Raw genomic sequence first — 22492 nt, 5'->3', positions numbered from 1 at the left:
TTTCATGATGAGTTTTCATAATTTAGATGTAATATTCTAATTGATTATTAATTCTATATTAATGAATGGCTATCTAGCAACAGAGCAAACCGAGTAAGAGATAGCGCTATCTGCTTTGTTGAATGATAGACAAGGATAGCAATACCATTGCTAACCAAACACTGCCATTATAACGTGGACATCACTATAGTTATGTTCAAAATCTTGTCACATCGTTTCTATTGTGAGGTTTTCCATTCCATTTCATGTAGATGTGCTACTTTTATTCCCTGGGTTGTGAAGTGAACCTAACTACTCGGGAGAAAGATAACAACTTAATTCCATAGAAAAAGATCCATTCCTATCGCGATGTTGTCTATTCCATTCCAGCTAAATGGGATTACTTTTACTTTCCAGGAAGAAAAAATAATTACTCCACTTCCTAGGGACAGGAAGTAACTACATCACTCCCTAGGGAGGAAAATATGTAGAGATGTAGTCCAGGAGTATAGTGAAGTTCTAATGAGTAAAATACGAATTTAGTTATTAGGTGGAGGAAAATATATTTTCTAAATCTCTACCAATCCCAGTTATCCCCAGTACCTTCACCTCTCACAATACCTTGTAATATAGGCACCCCCGGTGACTATATCATCCAGCGGGTGACATTCACTTCGTCAAGATCTCAGTTGATCAAGAATCAGTCTGGATAGGCAACTTCAGTACGTCGTTTTCAGTTCGCGCAAGTTTATCTTGCTTCTACAGTATCATATATAATTATTTAATTGCAAAAATTCAGAGAAGACTCATCGCGTTTATCATCTATTGTTTTATTATGTTTTGTTCTAGTTGTAACTTAGAATTGTATGGAGGGTTGAGTGTAAGAGAGGGCTGGCTTCGCCCTAGCTTCGTTCTCCTAGGTATTAAATAAAGGCAGCAAATCAATCATGTGCTCCACTCCACGGAAACCTTTACTAAAATGCGAAAGACTTATTCCAGTTTGAAGTGGATCAGAGCTTTAATTATCAAATAATACTTTAATTTTGCCATTTAAAAGAAAAAACCTTATCCCTGACCCAACCGTTAACTTTTAACTGATTTATTCTTAACCCATTCTTACTAATCCCTTACTAGTGTGCAACTGTGTATCAGCTTGAAACGAAAACTTGATGCAGTGGGACTTGGCGAAATAAACGGCTCAACTTCCCACTTGCCCAGTATCTCAAGAATAAAGGTCAAAATAGGCACTTGATGAACTGAGATCTAGATGAACTGGAACTTTCCCTATCCAGCTAGGTTCGGTAAGCAAATGCTGAGAATTGGTGTGAACGGTGGCCGATGTTCCAGGCAGGTCGGCTGCGGGGCGGGTCGACGCGGATCGGCAACCGCGGGACATCCACGGTGACGACTCTTGGCCGCCTCCCTCTGACGGCAAAATCACCGACCTCGGCTCCGGTAAGTACCCCCTCACTCCTCTAGCATCGGCTCCCTGTATTCCCGCATCGCGATTCAACTGCAATAATTTCACATCACAAAAACTCAACCCGGTTTCACATCTCGACCACAAATTAAATCAAGTTCAACTGAGTGTCTGAAGTCTGAAAATAAAGCCTCAACTATCCCCAATATCGTAACAGTATCTGGAGATCAAGCCTAAGCTAGCCACAATGTTGGAACAGAGTAGTATAACTGTATAAATTTCGGTAGCATATAAGATCATGATGAACATTAAAGCATTATATTACTATCATCATTATTATGTATCATCAGAAACAATGCAAAATAATGAAATGTTTCGGAATGTCTCTCAATAGAGAATTAAATCAAATCAAACAAAATTCATTTCAAACAGAAATTCTATATTTGGATTGTTTTTATGTGATAAATTACAATTTGAAGCAATTTTGGATATTTGTAATAGTGAAGATAATTTTGAAAATGTTTTTTTTCTGTGAAAATTAAAAATTGAGTTTCAACCTTCTTTAACCTCAAAATTGTTCCAGTAATCAGTTTTTTACTTAAATATGTGTAACGCTAGTTCGCCTCCATGGTGCACATTGGGTAATGTCCATTGGCTAAATGGACTAGCATAAATAATGGCGGTCAGACTTTTGTTCTCCTGATCAAAAACTACACAACATCTTGAAGAAATTGAAAAAATGTGTATGTGTAGACATTTGAGACTCATGAGCTTTATATGTGTTGTGTATCTGCCATGCGCTGAATAAATCAAATCCATGTTCTTCTGATTGTCTAAAGACTTGAGATCATGATTGATTGGTTCATTCAAATTTCAAAAATACCAAGATTTAAATTTATATATATATATATATATATATATATATATATATATATATATATATTCAAGACATACATATCATAATAGACGTCCTACTTAATTTTTCACTATTTATAGTCATTCATTTATATTATTACAATTTGATAGGCTCTGAATTGATCAGTCGCGACCTGAAAACTCTGCCACTAGATCTGAGCCAGCCAGGTCATTCGATATTATTATTATAACATAACTTTTCACATGTTCTAAAACTAAGTCAAGTCCTTGAAGATTAATTAGCAGATTCATTTTAGTTTCACATCAATGTGTCTTCACTTGGACTGTACTTTGTGATTTATAGCAATGAAACTGATTATTCGATAAATGTAATCAATCATGCATCCAATAATTTTCTGCTGTATGTAATAATAATTTATTTGTGTTTTATATGGAAAGAGAAAGTTTAAACCCATTAATGTCCTAATGTCCATTCATGGAAAATGATATCGGAACGTAGATGATGTCTAGTTCATGAACACTTAAAGGAAAGGAAACAATAAATTAATATCCTTTTACAGAGAAATGCTGCCATTTTTTGCTGTCATTTTTTTCGCTATAGGTTTTTTCATTTAACTTAATTTTTTCCATAAAAATCAATGGAAAATCATTCAATAACATTACAATTGTTATAATAGATTATGAAGACTGTATAATACGCATTATGAAGACCGTAACACTGGTAAATTTATAATTATTAATTTTCACATAAATAAAGTTTATTTCATGTGTAGAGCGTAGCGGTCCTAGCGTAGCTAGTCTTTAAATTTATTTTATTTTATGAGAAGTGCACTCCAATAGGGCTTATGCCTAGGTGTGCTCGCTTTATGTTTTTGTCATCTGAAGCAAAACATATAATTTTCATTAGTATTTTTTGTATTGTTAGATGGTACAATGTTTTGTAATAATATTATGTTGTGCGGAATAAATTATTTTTTGAATTGAATTGACTTGATCATAGATGTATACAGATCGCCAAGGAAGTACTGTGAATTAATGGCAGCTTCCACTGTAAACATCTCTCACGAAAATATCGCGCCAATATTTGCGTGTACTTGAAGTGAGAGACTACTGATACAAAATACATAGTACACAGTTGTAGAATATAGGAATTAAGAAATAGGTTTTATTGATTTTTTCACTAACAGGTGCAGAAAACAGAAACATAATAATGTGTGGTAGGGAATAGGGACAGAAAACGAACACGTAGCAGAATTTTCTGTGAAATACAAGCAGTAACAGTATAATATTGACCAACTGAATTTATTAGCTTGTGAAAAACCGCGGTTGAGAGTTTTGTGGTGTGAAAATCCACACCCCTGGTTGCGTTGTGAAAGTTGTGAAAATACAATTAACCTCTCTACGGAATGTGTGGCAAAAGTGAATTCCCAAATCCTCCCTCCACTGGAAAGATAACACTTCGAATTTCCCTTTCTAGACACTTTTTTATTCATAAATTAATGCATCCAGTATTCACGCTATAAATTATTGCACTTCAGACCCAACATCAATTCATAAAAAAATAATAGAATATTACAGAATTTCCCTAAACGGTGAGCAGAAAATGGCAGCATTTCTCTGTAAAAGGATATCAATTTATTGTTTCCTTTCCTTTAAACGTTTTAAAGTTGGTTATACTAAAATATTCAATTCAACCCTCTTCGAACTTATAATCTGTTCACGTTCTTAGCATATTTTGTTGAATGTCTCAATAATTACTGCAGCTAATTCGTTGATTTTAACGTTTAATTTTCCTCTATTGATAGGTTTTTCAAACTCTTATGATTCTTAGTAGAATATTTTGATAAATTTTCAGTAAATTATAATGAGTTCAACAGATTGATAAATGGGAGAGAATTAGTATTTTACTAAGACCAAATCTTGCTTGTTACGACTTTTCCAAAAAAATTAGTACTGGGACCGGTAAAGGTTCAGTAGCTATAACGTGAATGACTAATGAGTCCATAACGAGTCGTACACGAGTGGAAATGCGTCTAAAAGAATTCACGCAAAGCTTGCTAAAACTACAGAAATAGTTCTTCAGAATTAAGTTTTTCCTCGACTTTTCACATCATATTTAAAAGAGATGGTGGTTTTACAGTGTTTCTCTTTAGTTCGGCGAACTTCTAGTAAAGATGAGATGAAGTTTTTCCGAAACTTGCCATTGGCAATGTGAATGAAAGTGAAGAAGGGGAACTTCTGCCTTGACTTCAATTGAACATGCAGCATTGCTTGTATAAGTCAAACTAGATCAGCTTTAAAAATCATAACTGTGATGCTATCAATAACTTTTGTAGCATATACCGCATTTTTATTATGCATTTTGCTAACTGAAATCAAGCTCAATTGAAGTTTTCTCAATGGGAGGCCTACCATGAATACAGTTGTTGGGATACTTTTGATACTCACAACTACAACTGTATTTGTCAAACTGCATAGGTCTCTCATAAAGAAAACTTGAATAGAGCTTAATTTGAATTGAAAGTAGAAATACATTTTATATAACAAGAATGAATAATTCTTTATAAAGTTATTGATGGCGTCACAGTAATGATCATTGGATTCGATTTGGTTTGATTTCGAGTTGTTGATATGAAATGCTCATTTCTTGTTTACTTTCAACATAAATTTCAAAGAGACTTGCTGAAATTACTTTGAAAGGCACCTCAATGTCATTTCTCCAGCACGTATTTCATTTCTTCTTTTTTTCAATAGAAATATCAAAGTACCCTGCTGAAATTATCTTCTATGCATCATTTCTACAACACTCATTTCAAAGTAGATACTTCAGCTATGCTTGTAATTGGGAACTATTCTTGATGCATCAAATAAATATCTGAGTTTGTGTTTGGTGCACCATTAAAAGGTATTCAGTGGTCTTTTTATAACAGCTGCGTATAAGGTATCAGCACGGTCTCTTCAATAAGAAGCTTCTTGCTGAAATTGATTTTATATTAGAAGGAAAACGGAGCCGCACCCAGTGAATGGAAACTTCGCCAATTATTTGACAGGGAAGCCGCAGTTCAGTCAGCTTAAATCCACTGACGTAATTTGACAGCAATTTTTCATTCCCCCAGCAGACATATTTCTCGGGTATTTGTATTTGAGAGGGAATTTAGCGAGGATGACAATTTGACAAGATGCTCTTAGTCTGGCTTTTATTGGCACTTTCGTGGTGAATGTGCACAAACTTAGTTTACTCATTTCAAGCTCGTTGCTCGTTAACCAGTCTTGACTAAACATTATTGAAGTTTCAATCCACCCAACCAGAATAATTCAAATCATGCTAGTCTGAACAATATTCACGCCCCATTTTCGCTCATCTTATACAATCTATAAAATTATGAAAATATATTTCTCAATTGAACACCTCAATAAATCGTTCCAGTTAAAGTTTCCGAGTAGTATATAAACTACTAATAGCTAGTTCTGAACAACATCTACTCAATATATCATATACAATCTATAAAGTCCTAAAAATATATTCCTCAATCGAACACCTTCATAAATCGGTCAATCAGTTAAAGTTTGCTAGTAATATAAATTTGATAATAGAAATTATCTTGGATAATAACTTTGTTGGATGCTTCAGCTCTACCCATAACCAACTACTTATTGAACCAAATTCACTAATTTAAAAACAGTATTCATTGATTATCCAAAAGTAGTTTTCGTTTATCTCTTTTGGAATAAATGTATTCCTACTTCATCATCATTTGCAGAACTGTAACCATTTTTAAATGAGATTTACAGATGTTAAATTGTAATAATCTCAATCCCAATATAATTTCGCACTGGTTTTAATACATGATTTACATAGACATCCTTGGAGAGCTCAACATATTCAATATCATATTTATGTTACTTTGCTAACGAAATATTAGGATTTGACTTGATAATGATCATCATCACCATATATTTTCTTTTCAATCAATTCAAGCAGTGATGGTGATTTGAGACAGGAGCAAAGTTAAAAGGAAATTGAATTATGCTACTGTCCCGAAGGAAGGATTCCAATAAGCCTAATTATTGGATTTCTCAAATTAGAAGCAGAGTGTAGTAGCTCTTTCATCCAATTATCGTTTTGGTACTTTCCATTACATTCTAGAATCAGTCCTCCTTTTTCGGGGGGAGTGGAGAAGTCTGTTCAGTTAATACAATTAGTAATTAAAATCCTTTCCAAGCTGATTGAGCCTCCCACCAATGGAGCCAAATCTTTTACTTTGTGAGAAGTAATAATGATAATTATAATTATATCAAGAAATGAATTGGTATATTTGTATTACTTTAGTTTCTTCATACAAATACTAAATCTAGTTTTGTGTGAAGACTGAAATATCGAAGTGTGTTTCAAACGATTTTACTTCAGCAATGAAAACCTCAAATATGAAATATGAGAAACTTCGTAACTTGTAGCGGCCATATTCTGACTGTTTAACGAATCTATTGAGCCTTCTACTGCAAGATTTGAATTTCCCTTTCTCCTTCTCAACTCCTTAATTTTCCTAGACATAAATAAATGCCACACAATTTCCAAATGGAAAAACCTGCATTCCCAATCGGTCCAGAGAGCGTTTACTAAACTCTCCTTGACCAGAATTCCCGGCTTTTCTCTGTCTTTTCTACCAGTTTTTTGTCCTTATTCTGAAAGAAATAAATAGTCGCAAACTGCTTTTGTTGGTCTTCGGGTCCACGTTCATCCATTCTCATACAAGAACTTAAAGTATGTGAGTCATCTCCAACCCATCCCCCTACCAAGTACCCACCATACCCATATTGAACTCCATCAATACGAGCTCTTTCAGCTCTTTCATAGCACTCAATATGTCTCTCCCCCTTCCTTCTTATATCTCCACATATTCAAGCTGAAATCTCTTATATTAATCTCTTTCATTGTGTTTATTTTTCATATAACGGCTCCAATATAATATATATATATATATATATATATATATATATATATATATATATATATATATATAACTTCAAACTGATGTGCATAGTGACGTTTTATTGCATTCAGTACCCTATATAACCATTATCTCTTCCAACGATGGTGGAATGTTCTTTTCTACTTACATCAACAATACTCATATATCAATAAAAACTTCAACGAAGACATAAAGAGTTCGAGTATTTATTGCTAGAAGAATATGTTTATAAAATGAGTTTGATGTATTTTTTTAATTTGAAGTATTCTTGGAAAAGCTGGAAACGTGTAAACGCTGAGGAATTTTCGATTTTGTAGAATTGTGGATTATTTAGTTAGCTTTATGGCTTCCAAGACATCGATCAGTATTCATTTCCATCTTCTGGGTCTTAATATAGGAATGATCCTTTGTCCCAAGGTATAAAAATAAACATAAATGGTAACTAAAAACAATTTATTTAAATAAATAACCCTATTTTGGACTTTTAAAATGTTACCTATCTAAATTTGGGAGAGAAATAGTACAAGGAGTATCCTTAGTTTTTCTCTCCCAATCAGTGCTTCTTTGGTAAAAAATATAAATAAATGGAATAAATAAATGAAAATACACATACTCATTCCATTTAGATAGGCTATTAACTCTGGAATTGCTATCAAGAAATCTTCTTATGTTCCTCCTTTAAAGACCGTGATTATAATCAAATCAAATCAAAGTTTATTCATCAAAACAATTACAATACAAGTTTGGATACTAGGCTATAACATTTAATGCAAATAAAACAAAGAATTTATATTAATTTTAAGTCAGCACATCGACTGTGTTTGCTTCTAATTCTGTTTAGAGACAACCAAGCTTCCGAGGTAAACCAAAACCTGGTGGTTTTTGAGAAAAGCATAGGATTTGATCTCGCTCATGGGATTTTTTCAAGTATTTTTGGAAATGCTGATAAACGTGAAAACGCTGAGAAATTCTCAATTTTGAAAAATGTTGGAGAAAATTTAGTATCCGTTCTCAGCGTACCTTCGTCTAGACATTAAACTGAATATGCCACAATATTCCAATTCGGGTTGACTGAGTTCTGATATAATATAATGTAGTAATAATTGAATTGTGTGCCAAACCGCTTTAATAAATATATACAGATATTCAACCTCAATGTTGCTGTTTGTTGGCAAAGTTATCCTTGTCAAGTTATGCTTGTTGCAGCCGTACTGTTTTCAGTTAGTCAACTTTGCAATTTAGCGAAACCGCGTTTGATGACGTTGAAGTAACTAATTTGAAATGCAACTCAATAATAAGTTAGACGGTGACATTCCCGAGAGGTTTAGGTAGCTCTCAGGTCGAACAGCTGTCTCCCGTCTAGGTTCATTAAGGTACTTAAATGAGCTTGGACCGAGCTGCTAACAATGAAGTTAAAACTCTTTAATGCATGTTGTGAAACTTTTGCATCTATAAAACAACAAAGTAGCAGAGACTCGTCCATTCAGCATCAGAGCTACAAAATCATTCATTCATAACCAGATCCACAAAAAAGTAAACTCATCCATTGATTGATTCGTAATCCATAATGCGTAATTGATTTGTTTTCAATTGATTCATTGATTTGTAATTGATTAGATCCGTTCATTCGTAGTCATGCATTTATGACTCAATCATTTATTCATCATCAAATATAAAAAAAACTACCGAACAAGAATATTGAAATTTGGTAGTGGTTGAACCAACCAACAGATTTCCAATAAATTTCCGTTAGGCTCAGCAGAATAACAGAAGAATATTAATGAACAAGATGGATAATGAAAATATAAAATACTTTATTAATTGAATGTAACAAACAAAATTTCTAATATGTTTCCCTCACTTCTTTTGTCTTCTCGTGATACTTCTCTCACTCACTGCATATTCACACATTCTAAAAATAATTTGATTATATGGTAAGATATGTAGAGGTTCTTTTTAACAAATAAAATGGTGTTGAAAACAGCAATGTCTAATTCTTTCAATTACAGGAAATGATTCATTTGAATAACTAATGAAGGCTATATAAATAGAGCTATAGACTTATGATACTGCAAGTATTGACCGAAGAAGTGAGAAACAGAGGGAAATTCGCCTCCAACATTCTCTCATTCATTAATCACTTAATCATTCATTCATCACTAGAAATCTAGATAATGTGACCACCTAACTGCTTTATCGAATCAGATTTCCTCTTCTCCCTGGATTGATTGATTGATTGATTGATTGATTGATTGATTGAGTACTTTATTTATGTAGATTACAATATATACTGGCTTATACACTTATATACAATAGCTTACAATACAGCAAAATTATAGATGAATTTACATAATATAGACTAAGAAAATAATTATTGAACTGTATATGATATGAAAAAGCAATTTGTAATATAATAACTATAGATAATAATCATATTGTTATGCATCTACATAAATTGGCGGAGCTTTGGACATATATCAATGTCCATTCTTCGGAAAGAATATTAAAAATATCCTCCCCACTAACTCTCTACCAAAACGTTAATTTCGTTATTTAAACTAAGGATTTATTTATTAATGGAAATTTTGTAAAAGTTTTAATTAATATAAATATTTAAGAGAAAAAAACAGAAAATTGATACAGTAAAATAATTATATAGGTAGATAAGATCAAATTATTGATTAATAAAATGAAGTAGGCTGAAAGTAGTAAGGGTAATCAACTTTCAGTAATATACAGCAGTATGCAGTGGATAATTAAAAAACATGAGTTTATATAATATATATATATATATATATATATACACAATTCATTCTATAACAGGTTTAAAGGTTTGTATTTTGTTTGATGGGTGGGGGATGGTTGTCATGTGATCGTTCTAGGGCCGGACAGTTTCAGTCATTTTTTCCAAAAGATGTTTTTTTAAAGTCAGGATGACGCTCGCTCGGCTCTCGATAGACCTGATAGAAACAGGAAGTGTATTCCATGCACGACAGGCACTGACTAAGAAGGATTTTGTGAAAATAGTTGTTCGATGATTGGGTATCCTTGAAGTACTTTCTCCGGTTCTAGTATGTGAAGCATCTATCTTCCTACCTTCAGAGACAAATTTGAAATCATCTTTAAAATAGTTCGGATTACCGTATTTCAAGATATCTCTAACAAGCTTGACTATTCGAAAAAGCCTCTGATCGGGAAGCTTTAATGTTGAACTAGCAATGTGGGCTGGGGTGATATGATCATGGCGTTGGAGAGAGTAGACGAAACGTAGACAATATGGATGTACAATTACATGATTTTCCTCACGTGATTTGAAATTATCTCATTCGCCTCAACAGTTCAATCTCCTCATTAGAGTGAAACAATTCACATGTAGAATATTCCAAACTTTACATATTTGTCGGAGTTTCCCCAAATCACAAGTTCACAAAGGCTCAAGCCCAGAATAGAAAAGTTTCTATTCTAGGAATAGAAACTTTCTAGCGAAAAGGGAAAAGGTGTGTACTGTGTTTTTGTCTCAACATCATGTGAGTTGCAATTCGTAATGCTCCTCCTTGGACGTAGTGCATTATTCAAGCAGCAGATAACATAACGCAGCTTGGACAACATTATATTTCCATTGTCCAATACAGTCTAATTTTAAACGATTTAAAAAACGTTTTAAAACTAATTTATTTTATAAATCATTGAGTTATAGGCTATTTTATTATTGAAACTCTTAACTTCATTTTTCGTGGGACATCCCTCTCACGCTTATAGAAGGATACTTTCCGCTCTCACGACGTGATCTAGTCAACTTGGGACAACTTAGAGCTTGTAAAAAATTCACCCTGCAACGAGGAATGTATAATTGATGAGAAATGTAGCCATCCTAATCCAATTTCAATTTCTCTGGATTGACTATTAATAAATAATGCGGTAAATAACCACAACGAAAACTGGAAGGTCACCAGTATCCAACTTCTGTGAGTGTCCTGTAAGAACTTAATCCAATTTAAGCACCTTCAGCGTACTAAAGTTTTTATCATTCCTCACCATCTCCCCTACAGTGGACCACTCACAGAATTTGGACATGATACAACCTAAAGATCTGATGGGAATGTAATGGATCATCTGGAAAAGTGATCAGTCTTCAAACTTTTCATCAGCTTGATGGTTATTGATTCATCGCAATATTATAAGTTTCAGTCTGCAAGTATTCCAAGAATGAGATAGATATCATGGGATCACTATTTTTAGTCTCATTGTCATATAAATGTGGAACTTCAATTTGACATTTGTTATTGAGCCGGAATATGAAGTCACTAGCCAGCAGGCTCACTTCGTTCGCCTTATCCGTCTAGCCAGGGAAAGACGGCTCCGCCCCCTGGACCCTTGGCGGAATCTTCCTGAAATGAGACCAGCAGGCATTTTTGAGCTTTCTTTCTGCTGCCAAATAGTCAATCGAATTCAATTAGTCAATCGAATTCAATAGTCAATTGAATTCAGGCATTCAATTGAGACATTCAGGATCAATTCAATCACTGATAGATTTGAATATTTTGTATAGCAGCGCTGTAAAGAGTGGATTAAAATAATACACACAGCTATTTCCCTCAGAGACAACATTGAGATATAATGTTAATATTGTTGTATTTGAAGAGAGTAATGTTTTCAAAGATCAGATTAGATCAAAATAGAGTTCTTCATATATGTTAATAGTTACAATATATTCTGGCTTAGCCTATACCCTCATCTATACCATAATAAAGAAAAGAACTGGCTTGTACACACACACACGTACGGGATAGGAAAATTATGTTTGACGCATCATCACGTCTGAACTACTGGTCTGATTAACTTGAAATAAAAATTCAAAATTATTTTGCATATAGATTCTTAACTAACCGGTGATGGTTATAGGTCTATTTTCATTTCTTCAAGATTTCATTACGTCAAATTTTCATTTTGTTAAGTTTTGAAATAGACCCTTGCGTAGCACAGGTTACCTGCTAGTACAATAAATTGACAGTATGACCTAATTATTCAACGAATTCACAAAGTATAAGAAATTATTAATAATATATCTATGATATAATATTGTAATGTAACTACATAAATTGGAGGTTTTTCTAAGAAATAATTGTCGATTGTTGAAGAGAGAAAAAAGAGAGAGAAAGATAGATAGATAGATAGATCGAGAGAGAGAGAGAGAGATGGAGAGATTAGATTAGATTAGATTTCTCTATTTATGTATGTTACAATATTTACTGGCTTATACACTAATTTACATTAAATGACGATAATGCTAGTAATTCAACGAATTTTACAAAGTATAAATAATCAATCAATGAGAATAAAGATTGAATGCAATTAGAATAACGATAATATAATAATGTGATGTAACTTCATAAATCGGCGGTGTTTCAACAAATAATTGTCGATTATCTAAGAAGGATATAAAATATCCTCCCCATTAACACACGACCGGGTTGTGATGAATTAGAGCTGTTGGGAATTATAACTCGAAGTAATGTTCAAATAAGAAACTCTTCTTAATAAGTTAAAAACTAGTTGATTTGAATCTTAGAATTATGGGATGAAAAAATGAATGAATGAAATTAGAATGAGTAATAGTGAATACAATATTGCATTGATAATTAAAATTAGATAAATGGAACAAACGTTATAGGGTGGGATTTAAATTTAAATTTTAGAAATTGATTGAATAATATTGACAATATACGATACTAAAGAACAGAAAATCTTGAGATGGGAAGATAAAGATGTATTATGTAGAATGGAGATGGGATGTGGAAAATGGATGAATGAATAGAATGAAGAATGGAAAGGAAGGGAGATTAGAATATTTGTCATACAGTGCTCTAGGGTTGGACAGACACAGTCATTTTCTCTATAAGATACTTTTTCAAAGACAGGATGAAGCCCGCTCGGCTCTCAAAGCATATAATAGAGTTGGGAAGTTTATTTCATTCACGACAAGCACTGACAAGGAACGATTTAGAATAGATAGAAGTTCGGTGATTAGGTATCCTAAGAGTATTTGCACTAGTTCTAGTATGGGAAACATCTATCCTCCTACCATCGAAAACAAATTAAAAATCATTTTTGAAATAATTAGGATTGCCATATTTTAAAGTATCTCTAACAAGTTTGATTATTCTGAAACGTCTCTGATCGGGAAGCTTCAAAGTAGAACTAGCAATGTATGCTGGGGTGATATGTTCATGGCGTTCAAGAGAATAAACAAAACGTAGACAATAATTTTGGCAGCGCTGCATTTTATCATTGAGTGTAACTTGCATGTCATTGAGGACAGAGTTGCAGTACATGAAATGTGGAAAAATAAGAGATTGGACCAAGTAATAATAGTATACTTCTTGGAAGGACATCTTGTAATTTTTTAAGTGAATGCATTGCTGAGAAAACCTTTCTACAGGTTTTATTGACTTGTTCTGACCAGTCGAGGTTTTTATCCATAATGATGCCTAGGTTTTTCACTGAGTTGCAGTGGGGGATCACATTACCATCAACAGTTATTTTATGTATCGAGTTGAAGTCGATATTGTTTACTAACCGTGAGTAACCAATAATTATGGGTTGTGTTTTGGTTGGGTTGAGTCTGAGGCCGTTTCGTCTTGTCCATTCCACTATCGAACTTATGTCTTGATTCATTTTTTGCACGGTTTCATTTAGTTTAGTGATGGGACAACTTGCATAAATTTGAAGCTCATCTGCATATGTATGGAAACTGGAAAATTTTATAGAAGAGCGGAGGTCATTTGCATACAGAGTAAAAAGAAGAGGGCCTAAAATTGAGCCTTGAGGAACACCATGTGAAACATTCAACTAATTCGACCTGTTCTCTCCAAGAGAGACACATTGTTTCCTATCTATGAGATATGAATTAAACCAAACTATAGATTGATGACTAAAACCAAGAATAGCTATTTTTTCAGAAGAACTTTGTGATCAACAGTATCAAATGCTTCGGAAAAGTCAAAAAGAGTCAATATTGTACATTTTCTTTGATCCATTGCCAACCTAATATCATCAGTGACACATAGAAGAGCAGTTTCTGTTGAATGAGATTTACGAAAACCAGACTGAAAGTTATGAAGCTCATTTTTCTGCTCAAGGAACTCAGTAACTTGTGCATGTACAAGTCTTTCAAGTACTTTTGATAGTGCGGATAAAATACTGTTAGGTCTGAGGTCTTCAACTCTATTTGGAGATGGAACTTTATTCAAAGGACGAATTAGAGCAGTCTTCCAACTTTCAGGAAAAGATCCGCTCTCAAGAGACTTATTGAAAATGAATGAGATAGTTGGTAGAACAGCAAAGAGCATTTTCTTGATAAATTTGATTGGAATTTTGTCAGCCCCAGTGGCATTGCTATGAATATGCTGGATTGCTTTGAAAGCTTCCAATTCTGAAATTGAAAGTGGAATTTATCTTCTAATTCTATGTTGAGGCTTGTTACTTGATCATTAAGGTCATTGTAATGATTTCTTATTGCTGACTCATCACGCTGATTTGAATGTGAAATGAAATTATTGTTTATATCGTCTAGAGGTAAGACAATTTGGATTTGGGATTTATGTTTGCAAAGACCGAATTCTTTGATACCACGCCATAGTGATGAAGAGTCTTGTTTGTTTTCAGTCATGAATGAATTCAGGTACCTGATCTTTGAGTAACGTAACTGTTGTTTTACTTCATTTCTAAGGCTTTTATACTCAATTGGACTATCTAAGTCGAATGTCTTCCTGAATTTCCGGTGAGCTTTGTCTCTTCTACCCATCATTTTCAGTATGTCGTCAGTCATCCACGGTACACGTCGTTTTTTATTTATTCTCCGAGTAACATAAGGCGCATGTTTGTCATATAAGTTAAGAGTCCAATTCTCCAGAGGTTTCTCCTGTATCGAAAAAAGAGAACAGAGGCAGCAGAAACAACAGGTATTTCTCCATTATTGGAAGAAAAGACTTTGATGTCGTCAATACAAAAATATATAAACATTAATACAATATAAAAATAGTTGTACCAGCAGCACTAACGCCCCTCTCCCACCATTATTGGTTGATTGAGAGTTATCAGTTGCTTTGTGTACCAGTTGTTTTTTAGTGCGGAAGAAGAAAATATATCAGACCAAATAACTGAAATTGATGAGGATAAACTAATGCAGTGTCATGTATACATTATTGAAATAAAGTACTTTAAAATCTGTTGAGTTATAGGAAGAGAAGAAATGAATTGATACAAGAAGTGGCTGAGACAGAAGAATAAATCACTGGTTGATTCAACGGTAGGATAGTGCTGTGCTGATTATTCATGAATGAGGATCGAATACATGAATAAAACTGTTTTGGTAAAATACTGAACTTGATAAAAAGCAGAATAATATTTTGTTCCAGCTTTCGTTAGATGACATATAAATCATTATGTGCTAGTTAATATATACTACAATACTACAATAAAGAACAACAGCATATAGCACTACAACAGTATTACCAATACTATAATAGTACCTATTATAGTATTATCAATACTAAATATGAAAAGATTTCCAGAGATAGAGAGAAGAAATGTGTTTGAGATAGTGAGAGATTTTGAATAGCAAGAGAGAGAGAGAAAAAAAAGGTTAGTTATAATGAGAAACAAAGTGTCTTTAAGAATGTGTGAGTGTAGAAGAGAAAGATGGAATGCAAGTAGTGAAAATCTTCTTGTCTCTGGAGTAATATTATTTCGATAAAACAGAATGATGGAAGTAGTTTATGCAAATTAAAAAAAAATGAATGAGGAGAAGAAGAACAACAATTAAAACAAGGATAACTCGATAATATAACAAGACAAGAAAAAACAAGAACTAGGATCAAAGAAGGAAGGGGAAGATCCAAGTGAAATGAGTAAGAGCAACGGAACATGCAATCGTGTTGGACTTACTGTTATGCTGAATAAGGGTAGCCTACAATATTAGGGGGCCATTTCGGTTGACAGTAGCCTCCAGCCTTCCTTAAAATCATTCTATTGATTTCCTCGCTGATTCTAATTTTAGAGTCCAACGCCAACGCCTATTCCGTCTTGAGTGCATACAGTTGTTATTCTCTCTCTTACTAAATAAGATCAAGTTTTAATGTACGGATGATACTTCCAAACTAGTGTGAGGCAGTCCACTTTATTTCACCTAACCTTACTCAAGGACAATAATAGTCTACTTATTTCCAATTATAACTCAATGTGCCTCTATTTTTCAACCCATCCACCAATGAACTCGATGAGCTACTGCATCATTCATTAAAATAATCTACAACTCTAGTAATCAGTTTGGAACTCCTTTAAAAGTATAATGGAATGTATCTATTTCATTTCCATCGAAATTCGAAGTATGGAAGTTGATTTACTATTCAATTATTACCTATATCATCCCAAGATAAAAAATCTGGTGTGGTGCACTCACACAACTTTCCTTGCCGTTATGAAAATTGAACACCTGACGCTAGTGTATTCGCGCATCTCAAATCTACTACTCAAAGATATGAGATAGCTGGTGATAGGTCAATAACGCTGGAAACACACGAGGTCTTCTATCTCTTCGTAGTGAATGATTTAATAGAACCAACAGTTTGCAATTTAATAATAACATTTTCTCGGATTTCAAGCTTATTTTCAATTTTAGGTTGAAATGTTACTGGACATTAATTGCAGAGATTTTCATGCTCAATCTTTACCACTTGAATTTTTTCGTTTAAATTGTATATGAAGGCTGATAATTGGGAATCTAAAATCAAGCTTTGCATAGATGGGGTGAAGCTCCTGAAATTTTTACAGATATAGGACTTGTTGCAGTTGATAGAGCTTATCAATGACTATTTCAGGTATGAATTTGATCAAAATCGTTGGAGCCGTTTTCGAGAAAATCGCGAAAAACCCTGTTTTTGACAACATTTTCGCCATTTTAGCCGCCATCTTGGATTGCATTTGATCGAAATTGTTCGTGTCAGATCCTTAAAGTGTAAGGACCTTACGTTCCAAATTTCAAGTCATTCCGTTAACACACACACACACACACACACACACACACACACACACACACACACACACACACACACACACACACACACACACACACACACACACACACACACACACACACACACACACACACCACACACACACACACACACACATACATACAGACCAATACCCAAAAACCACTTTTTCGGACTTCAGGGGACCTTGAAACGTATAGAAATTTAGAAATTGGGGTACCTTAATTTTTTTCGGAAAGCAATACTTTCCTTACCTATGGTAATAGGGCAAGGAAAGTAAAACCAGTTAATATTCCAAAGGAAATCTCGCTCTTGCACTTAATTTTCCAATTTTTACCAACACCAGTTGAATTACGCAAGATTTTAGGCAACATAGAAAAAATGTTAAATTTAAGAACTGTCATGGATTGGCAAAGTATGTTTTAACTACATTTCTCTGATAAATGCAGAGCCTACGATATGTCTCCTCAAGTTCACTCTCTTTGCCTAATCTAATAATAAAACCGAAAATGAAGTAAAATAAAAATTATGACAGCAGCAGTTAGTTAACAATTCTAACTGAAGCAGGGCTTCATGCTTGTTTTACTTCTAAAACGAAATTATTAAATTGAAAACCCATGTCCAATAGAACGATGAATGACAATCGCGGAAACAAACCTTTTGTAGATCTGGGTGTGAATCAATTAGTCTCATCCACGTCCCTTATTTGAACCTGTGCCCGCATGATCTTCTGAAAAACTCTGTTTCACAACCTTGAAAATTCGTATATCAAGAAAATAATTCAAACTGACAGTCACAGCCATTCTCATCCGCTTTTCAATTTTCCGTTCGAAATATTTTCCGTTCCTCCTCCATTTCCAGTCAAGTGAACACTGGAGAGTTTTCCAATTGAGTGTGGAAATTAGTTGAAGCACAGCCCGTTCACGCTTCCTGCGTTCGTGAAGTGTAACACATCACCCTCACACAAGTGTAATGCTACCTTCAAACAAGTGTACACGAGCGAAATACCATACATGGCTCGACTACCAACAGGTATAACAAAGCTGCACAAAGCTTTCGAACTGACGACAAAGCTTATTAGGTCCCCCAAACGGCTGTGACCTCTATCTCAATGATTAACTGTAACAGTGACGGTTGACAGAGTTCAATTAAACGAATGATCGGTCAGTGCTGTTGGCTTCATCTATCTAGAAGCCAGTGTCTAAACTCCTAGATTAGTCTCTGTCTACCAGTGTTCCCGTGTATTAGTCTCAGAGAGTATACTACATTCTATACTGTCTGATTAGTCTCAACATCCGTGAAAAGCTGTCTTCTCTTCACTGCGCATTCATCACTTGCTGAGGTATTTGAGGAATTTCGCTCCCGTCTGAATTGAATTCCACAGTGCTTCTCGTATTATGAACTACAAGTAGGATCATAATCTAAACTGAGTGCATGCTTAATAATCTATGAACTTTGGAAACATGACCACTTTGAAATGATACTATGCCTATTGCTTATTTGTCTGCGATTGTGTGAATGATTGTAAACAGTTGATTATAAATTAATTATTGATCTATTGAATACTGATGAAGTTGCCTATTATTCAATATGCTATATTGTAATGATGGAGACAATTATAGCTCATTGATGTATGGAATGGAGCTCTTAGTATTGATAGAAACAATAAATGCTCATTGATGTATAATTATTATTATTACACGAAAATCCAAATTAAATGCTGTGAATCACCCCGAAGACTTCTCCTACTGCAAATATTGACAACAGGGTTAACAGCCAGATGGAAATTCGATGGTGTTGTCAATATTTGCAGTAGCAGAAGTCTTTGGGGTGATTTACAGCCGTTAATTTGAATTTTCCTTTAATAATAATTATACATCAATGAGCATTTGAATAAATGCAATTTCTCATTAATTCCCATCTGTAGCTTATTGATTTATTGATAGAACTCATTGATCAAAACAATTAACACATTTGAGCGTCACAAATAAGGTCTTGAGTGTTATTGATATTCAACCTGTCGTCGTAGTTATGGATTTGATTGGAGTGTATGCACGTGAATCTCAATTCTCATAAGCATTAGCCAATTCTCATAAGCATAGCCAATCAACAATGATATAGTCTGATAATTCAATTATATAGTCATTCCTCTGATATAGTCTGAGCAGTGATAGTCTGATAATTATGTTGCTGTGCCCGTTGGTTTGATCACATGTTGGTTACATGTACTATCTTATTAATTTTTCAACTTATTAAATTTGATTAACTCATGTTATTGTTAGCAGTGTATTAGACAATTAATTGACTTATTTATTATTATCTTGTAATATTTGATTTTATTTGAGTGATTACCTATTATTGATCATTGGTTTTCACTCGGAATAACACCTTGGAAATTCAACCTATCTACGATTCTAAAGCTTATCATGAGATAATTTTTTTTCCTAGTACCTACCGTATGTATCTCTATGTTAACAACGTTTCCTCGTTTTATCCAATAATTTTGAATAACGAAATAGTATTTATCATAAAATTCTGTTCTACCTGATTCTACTGTATTATTGCATATTTTCAAATGCATTCCAATCCAGGATAGTTATTGAAGATAGCGCTACAATAATAACTTCAAATAACTTTAATATTAATAAAAACGTTGAACAATTCGTGGAACATCTCACACAAAGTGTTGGATTAAACTACAATATTTATTAATGTTTTATTCAGATTGTATAAGGATTCTCCATGCTTGACTGATTATATAATTCTTTTTTGAATTATCCTTCAAAGTTTGAAATCATTATAAACTTGTTTCATAAAATTATTATTAACTATCTGTGAATAATTGTGAAATCAACTATTATCAGATGTATCCTGTTTATTGATTATAAATTATTCATTGATAATGATAATATTATGTATTATTATTCGCTCAATGCACTGGGAGTTTGTGTCTTTGTGACTTTTATCTCTAAATCATAAACTTGTATTATTCAAGAAAAAGCATGATTTAGGAGGATAAGTAAATAATATGTTCCGATAAAATTGAGCTTTTGGTTCACATTTGAGGATTTTATTACACTCAATAGTCATTTCACATAGAATCTCTCATTAACGGTTTACATTGTTTTGGAAAGGGTAAGATATATCACCAGAGTCTGCCCTAAATTAATTTGCTTGAAATTTCGTTAAATGATTATTGAACTCTATTTTATTAAAAAATGAAACTTTCAATTTTGAAAATTTGTGGAGATATTCTCTTGGCCACAGATTTGTGAAAAATGAAAATTGAAAAATATTTGAGTAGGAAACACAATACATCAAAAATATAGTCCATTTTTAAACAAATATCGTTAATTAATTGGAGAATTATTCTCCATTATTAGTTACCGTATTTCATATATTTGATGTTTTAATATTGTTTCATTTTCTTGCTAAATACAATACTATTCGAATCAGCTAATTTGTTTTTATATTTTCTCAATTTATCAACTTTGATTAGCTCATGTTCTTGTGAGCAGTGTATCAAACAATCGTTTAATTCTGTTTTTAACACAAAACTGAATTATTATGATCTAATTGATTCATACAATAAGTAGACATTATCAAAATGATGATTCTTTATTGATTTATTCTTTCATTATAAAAAGAGAGCACATCAATATTGATAAAACCTTGAATTCCCTCAAAATTTCTCAAAAACCGTTAATCTTACAAACTAAATTTTTGGTATGTGTCAGTGAATACAATGGTCACTACTTTTATAATATTATAAAGAGAAGAATTGGCTTATACTGTACATTTACGGGATAGGAAATACACGAATCATCATATCTGAACTACAAAACTGAACTGATCAACTTGAAATTTTACATAGATTCTTAATTTATTCACCTAGGATGGTTATAAGCCTAATAGCCGGCAGGCTCGCTTCGCTCGCCTTATCAGTCTAGACAGTGAGCGGCCGCTGGATGATTCAGAAATAAGATTAGCAGGCTCGCTTCTCTCGCCTCAAAAGAGACGTTCAGGCTCGATTCAATCACCAGTTTTTTTTTTTTTAATTATGTAGCGCAAGGTTGCAAAAATCTTTACTTTTATCAGAATTAATAAATATTCAGTTATTGCACAATAATTAGAGACTTGATTAGGAATATTATTAGAATTATTGATTATAGTCTAATAGTTATTTGAAATTTGAAACAAGAATGATATGAATAACTTAACAGACATCAATATCTAACCCTATCTAGTATGAATTTGCTTGAGAAATGTGGAAAATGCTATGAAAACTCAATGAAAAACTTGAGAAAACAAACCATCTAAAAAACGCTGGGGAACGATTGAAAAACGCTATAAATGCGCCTATATTGGACGTATCTTTTGCGTAATTTTGAAGTCCTCTCAAGAAAAAAATTCTAGACCCTTGCTGAACTTCTGTACCAAAATTGAAGATGATCTGTCAATAAGTTTTTGAGAAGGCGTAGAAAACGCTCAAAATTCACGGAACTTGGGCGTTATTCCAAGACCCTCACAATACAACATTTTTATACCACAGCTGAGCCTGGGTATCTGTCAAATAGTTCGAAGGCGTAGAAAACGCTCAAAATTCACGGAGCTTGGGCGTTATTCCAAGACCCTCACAATACAACATTTTTATACCACAGCTGAGCCTGGGTATCTGTCAAATAGTTCTTGACAAGGCCTAGTGAACGCAGGAAAAACGCTCAAAAACCGCCAATCTTGGATGGAACTTTTTTTGTCGTCTTAGCTCTAGGCGGAACATAACTTCCATTACAACATTTTTATAGCTCAGCTAAGCCTGTGTACTAAGTTTGAACATTTTTTGCCAATTATTTCTTGAAAAAGCTGAGAAAAGGCTCGAGAAACGCAGATTTTCAGCGTATCTTTGTATTTCTTTTTCAAATCCGTCCTTAGTGCGCCTCTAGATGGCCAACTGAACAAACCTACCAAATTTGAACATATTTTGTTTAGTAGATTTTTAGTTCTGTTGATTATGAATGAGTGAGTGAATGAATGAATGAATCAGTGCCATTTCGCTTTTCGTAGATATACCAAATTGAAAATAAGAAAGGTAAGAGACTTTGTTTCTGCACTAACCTAGATATAATAAACAATAGCTATTAAATAACAATAGCTCATGAACAGTGAATTCCCCGTGTTCGTGGTGCATAAGTCTA

At 33.5% G+C, this 22492-nt stretch overlaps 1 protein-coding gene and 1 non-coding gene across 15 annotated transcripts in view; one reads left to right on the top strand and one right to left on the bottom strand.

Annotated features, from left to right (window-relative positions):
• LOC111049332 (nuclear protein MDM1) overlaps positions 1 to 22492 on the top strand; it is a 116344-nt gene that overhangs the window by 24076 nt on the left and 69776 nt on the right. For 10 of the 14 annotated variants that reach the window (XM_039442598.1, XM_039442590.1, XM_039442601.1 and 7 more), the window contains exon 3: positions 1327 to 1434. The exons of the other annotated variants lie outside the window; for them this stretch is intronic. In XM_039442598.1, the coding sequence (XP_039298532.1) occupies positions 1327 to 1434 (108 nt within the window). The remainder of the gene's footprint in view (positions 1 to 1326; positions 1435 to 22492) is intronic. 14 annotated transcript variants of the gene reach the window in all.
• LOC120355097 lies at positions 880 to 999 on the bottom strand. Its single transcript, XR_005573431.1, has one exon. It is a non-coding gene; the product is annotated as a U5 spliceosomal RNA (small nuclear RNA).

This window comes from Nilaparvata lugens, chromosome X, assembly GCF_014356525.2.
Source record: "Nilaparvata lugens isolate BPH chromosome X, ASM1435652v1, whole genome shotgun sequence".
NCBI lineage: Eukaryota > Metazoa > Arthropoda > Insecta > Hemiptera > Delphacidae > Nilaparvata > Nilaparvata lugens.
Note: the sequence above shows the minus strand (reverse complement) of the source record. Positions and strands in the feature narration are given on the sequence as shown.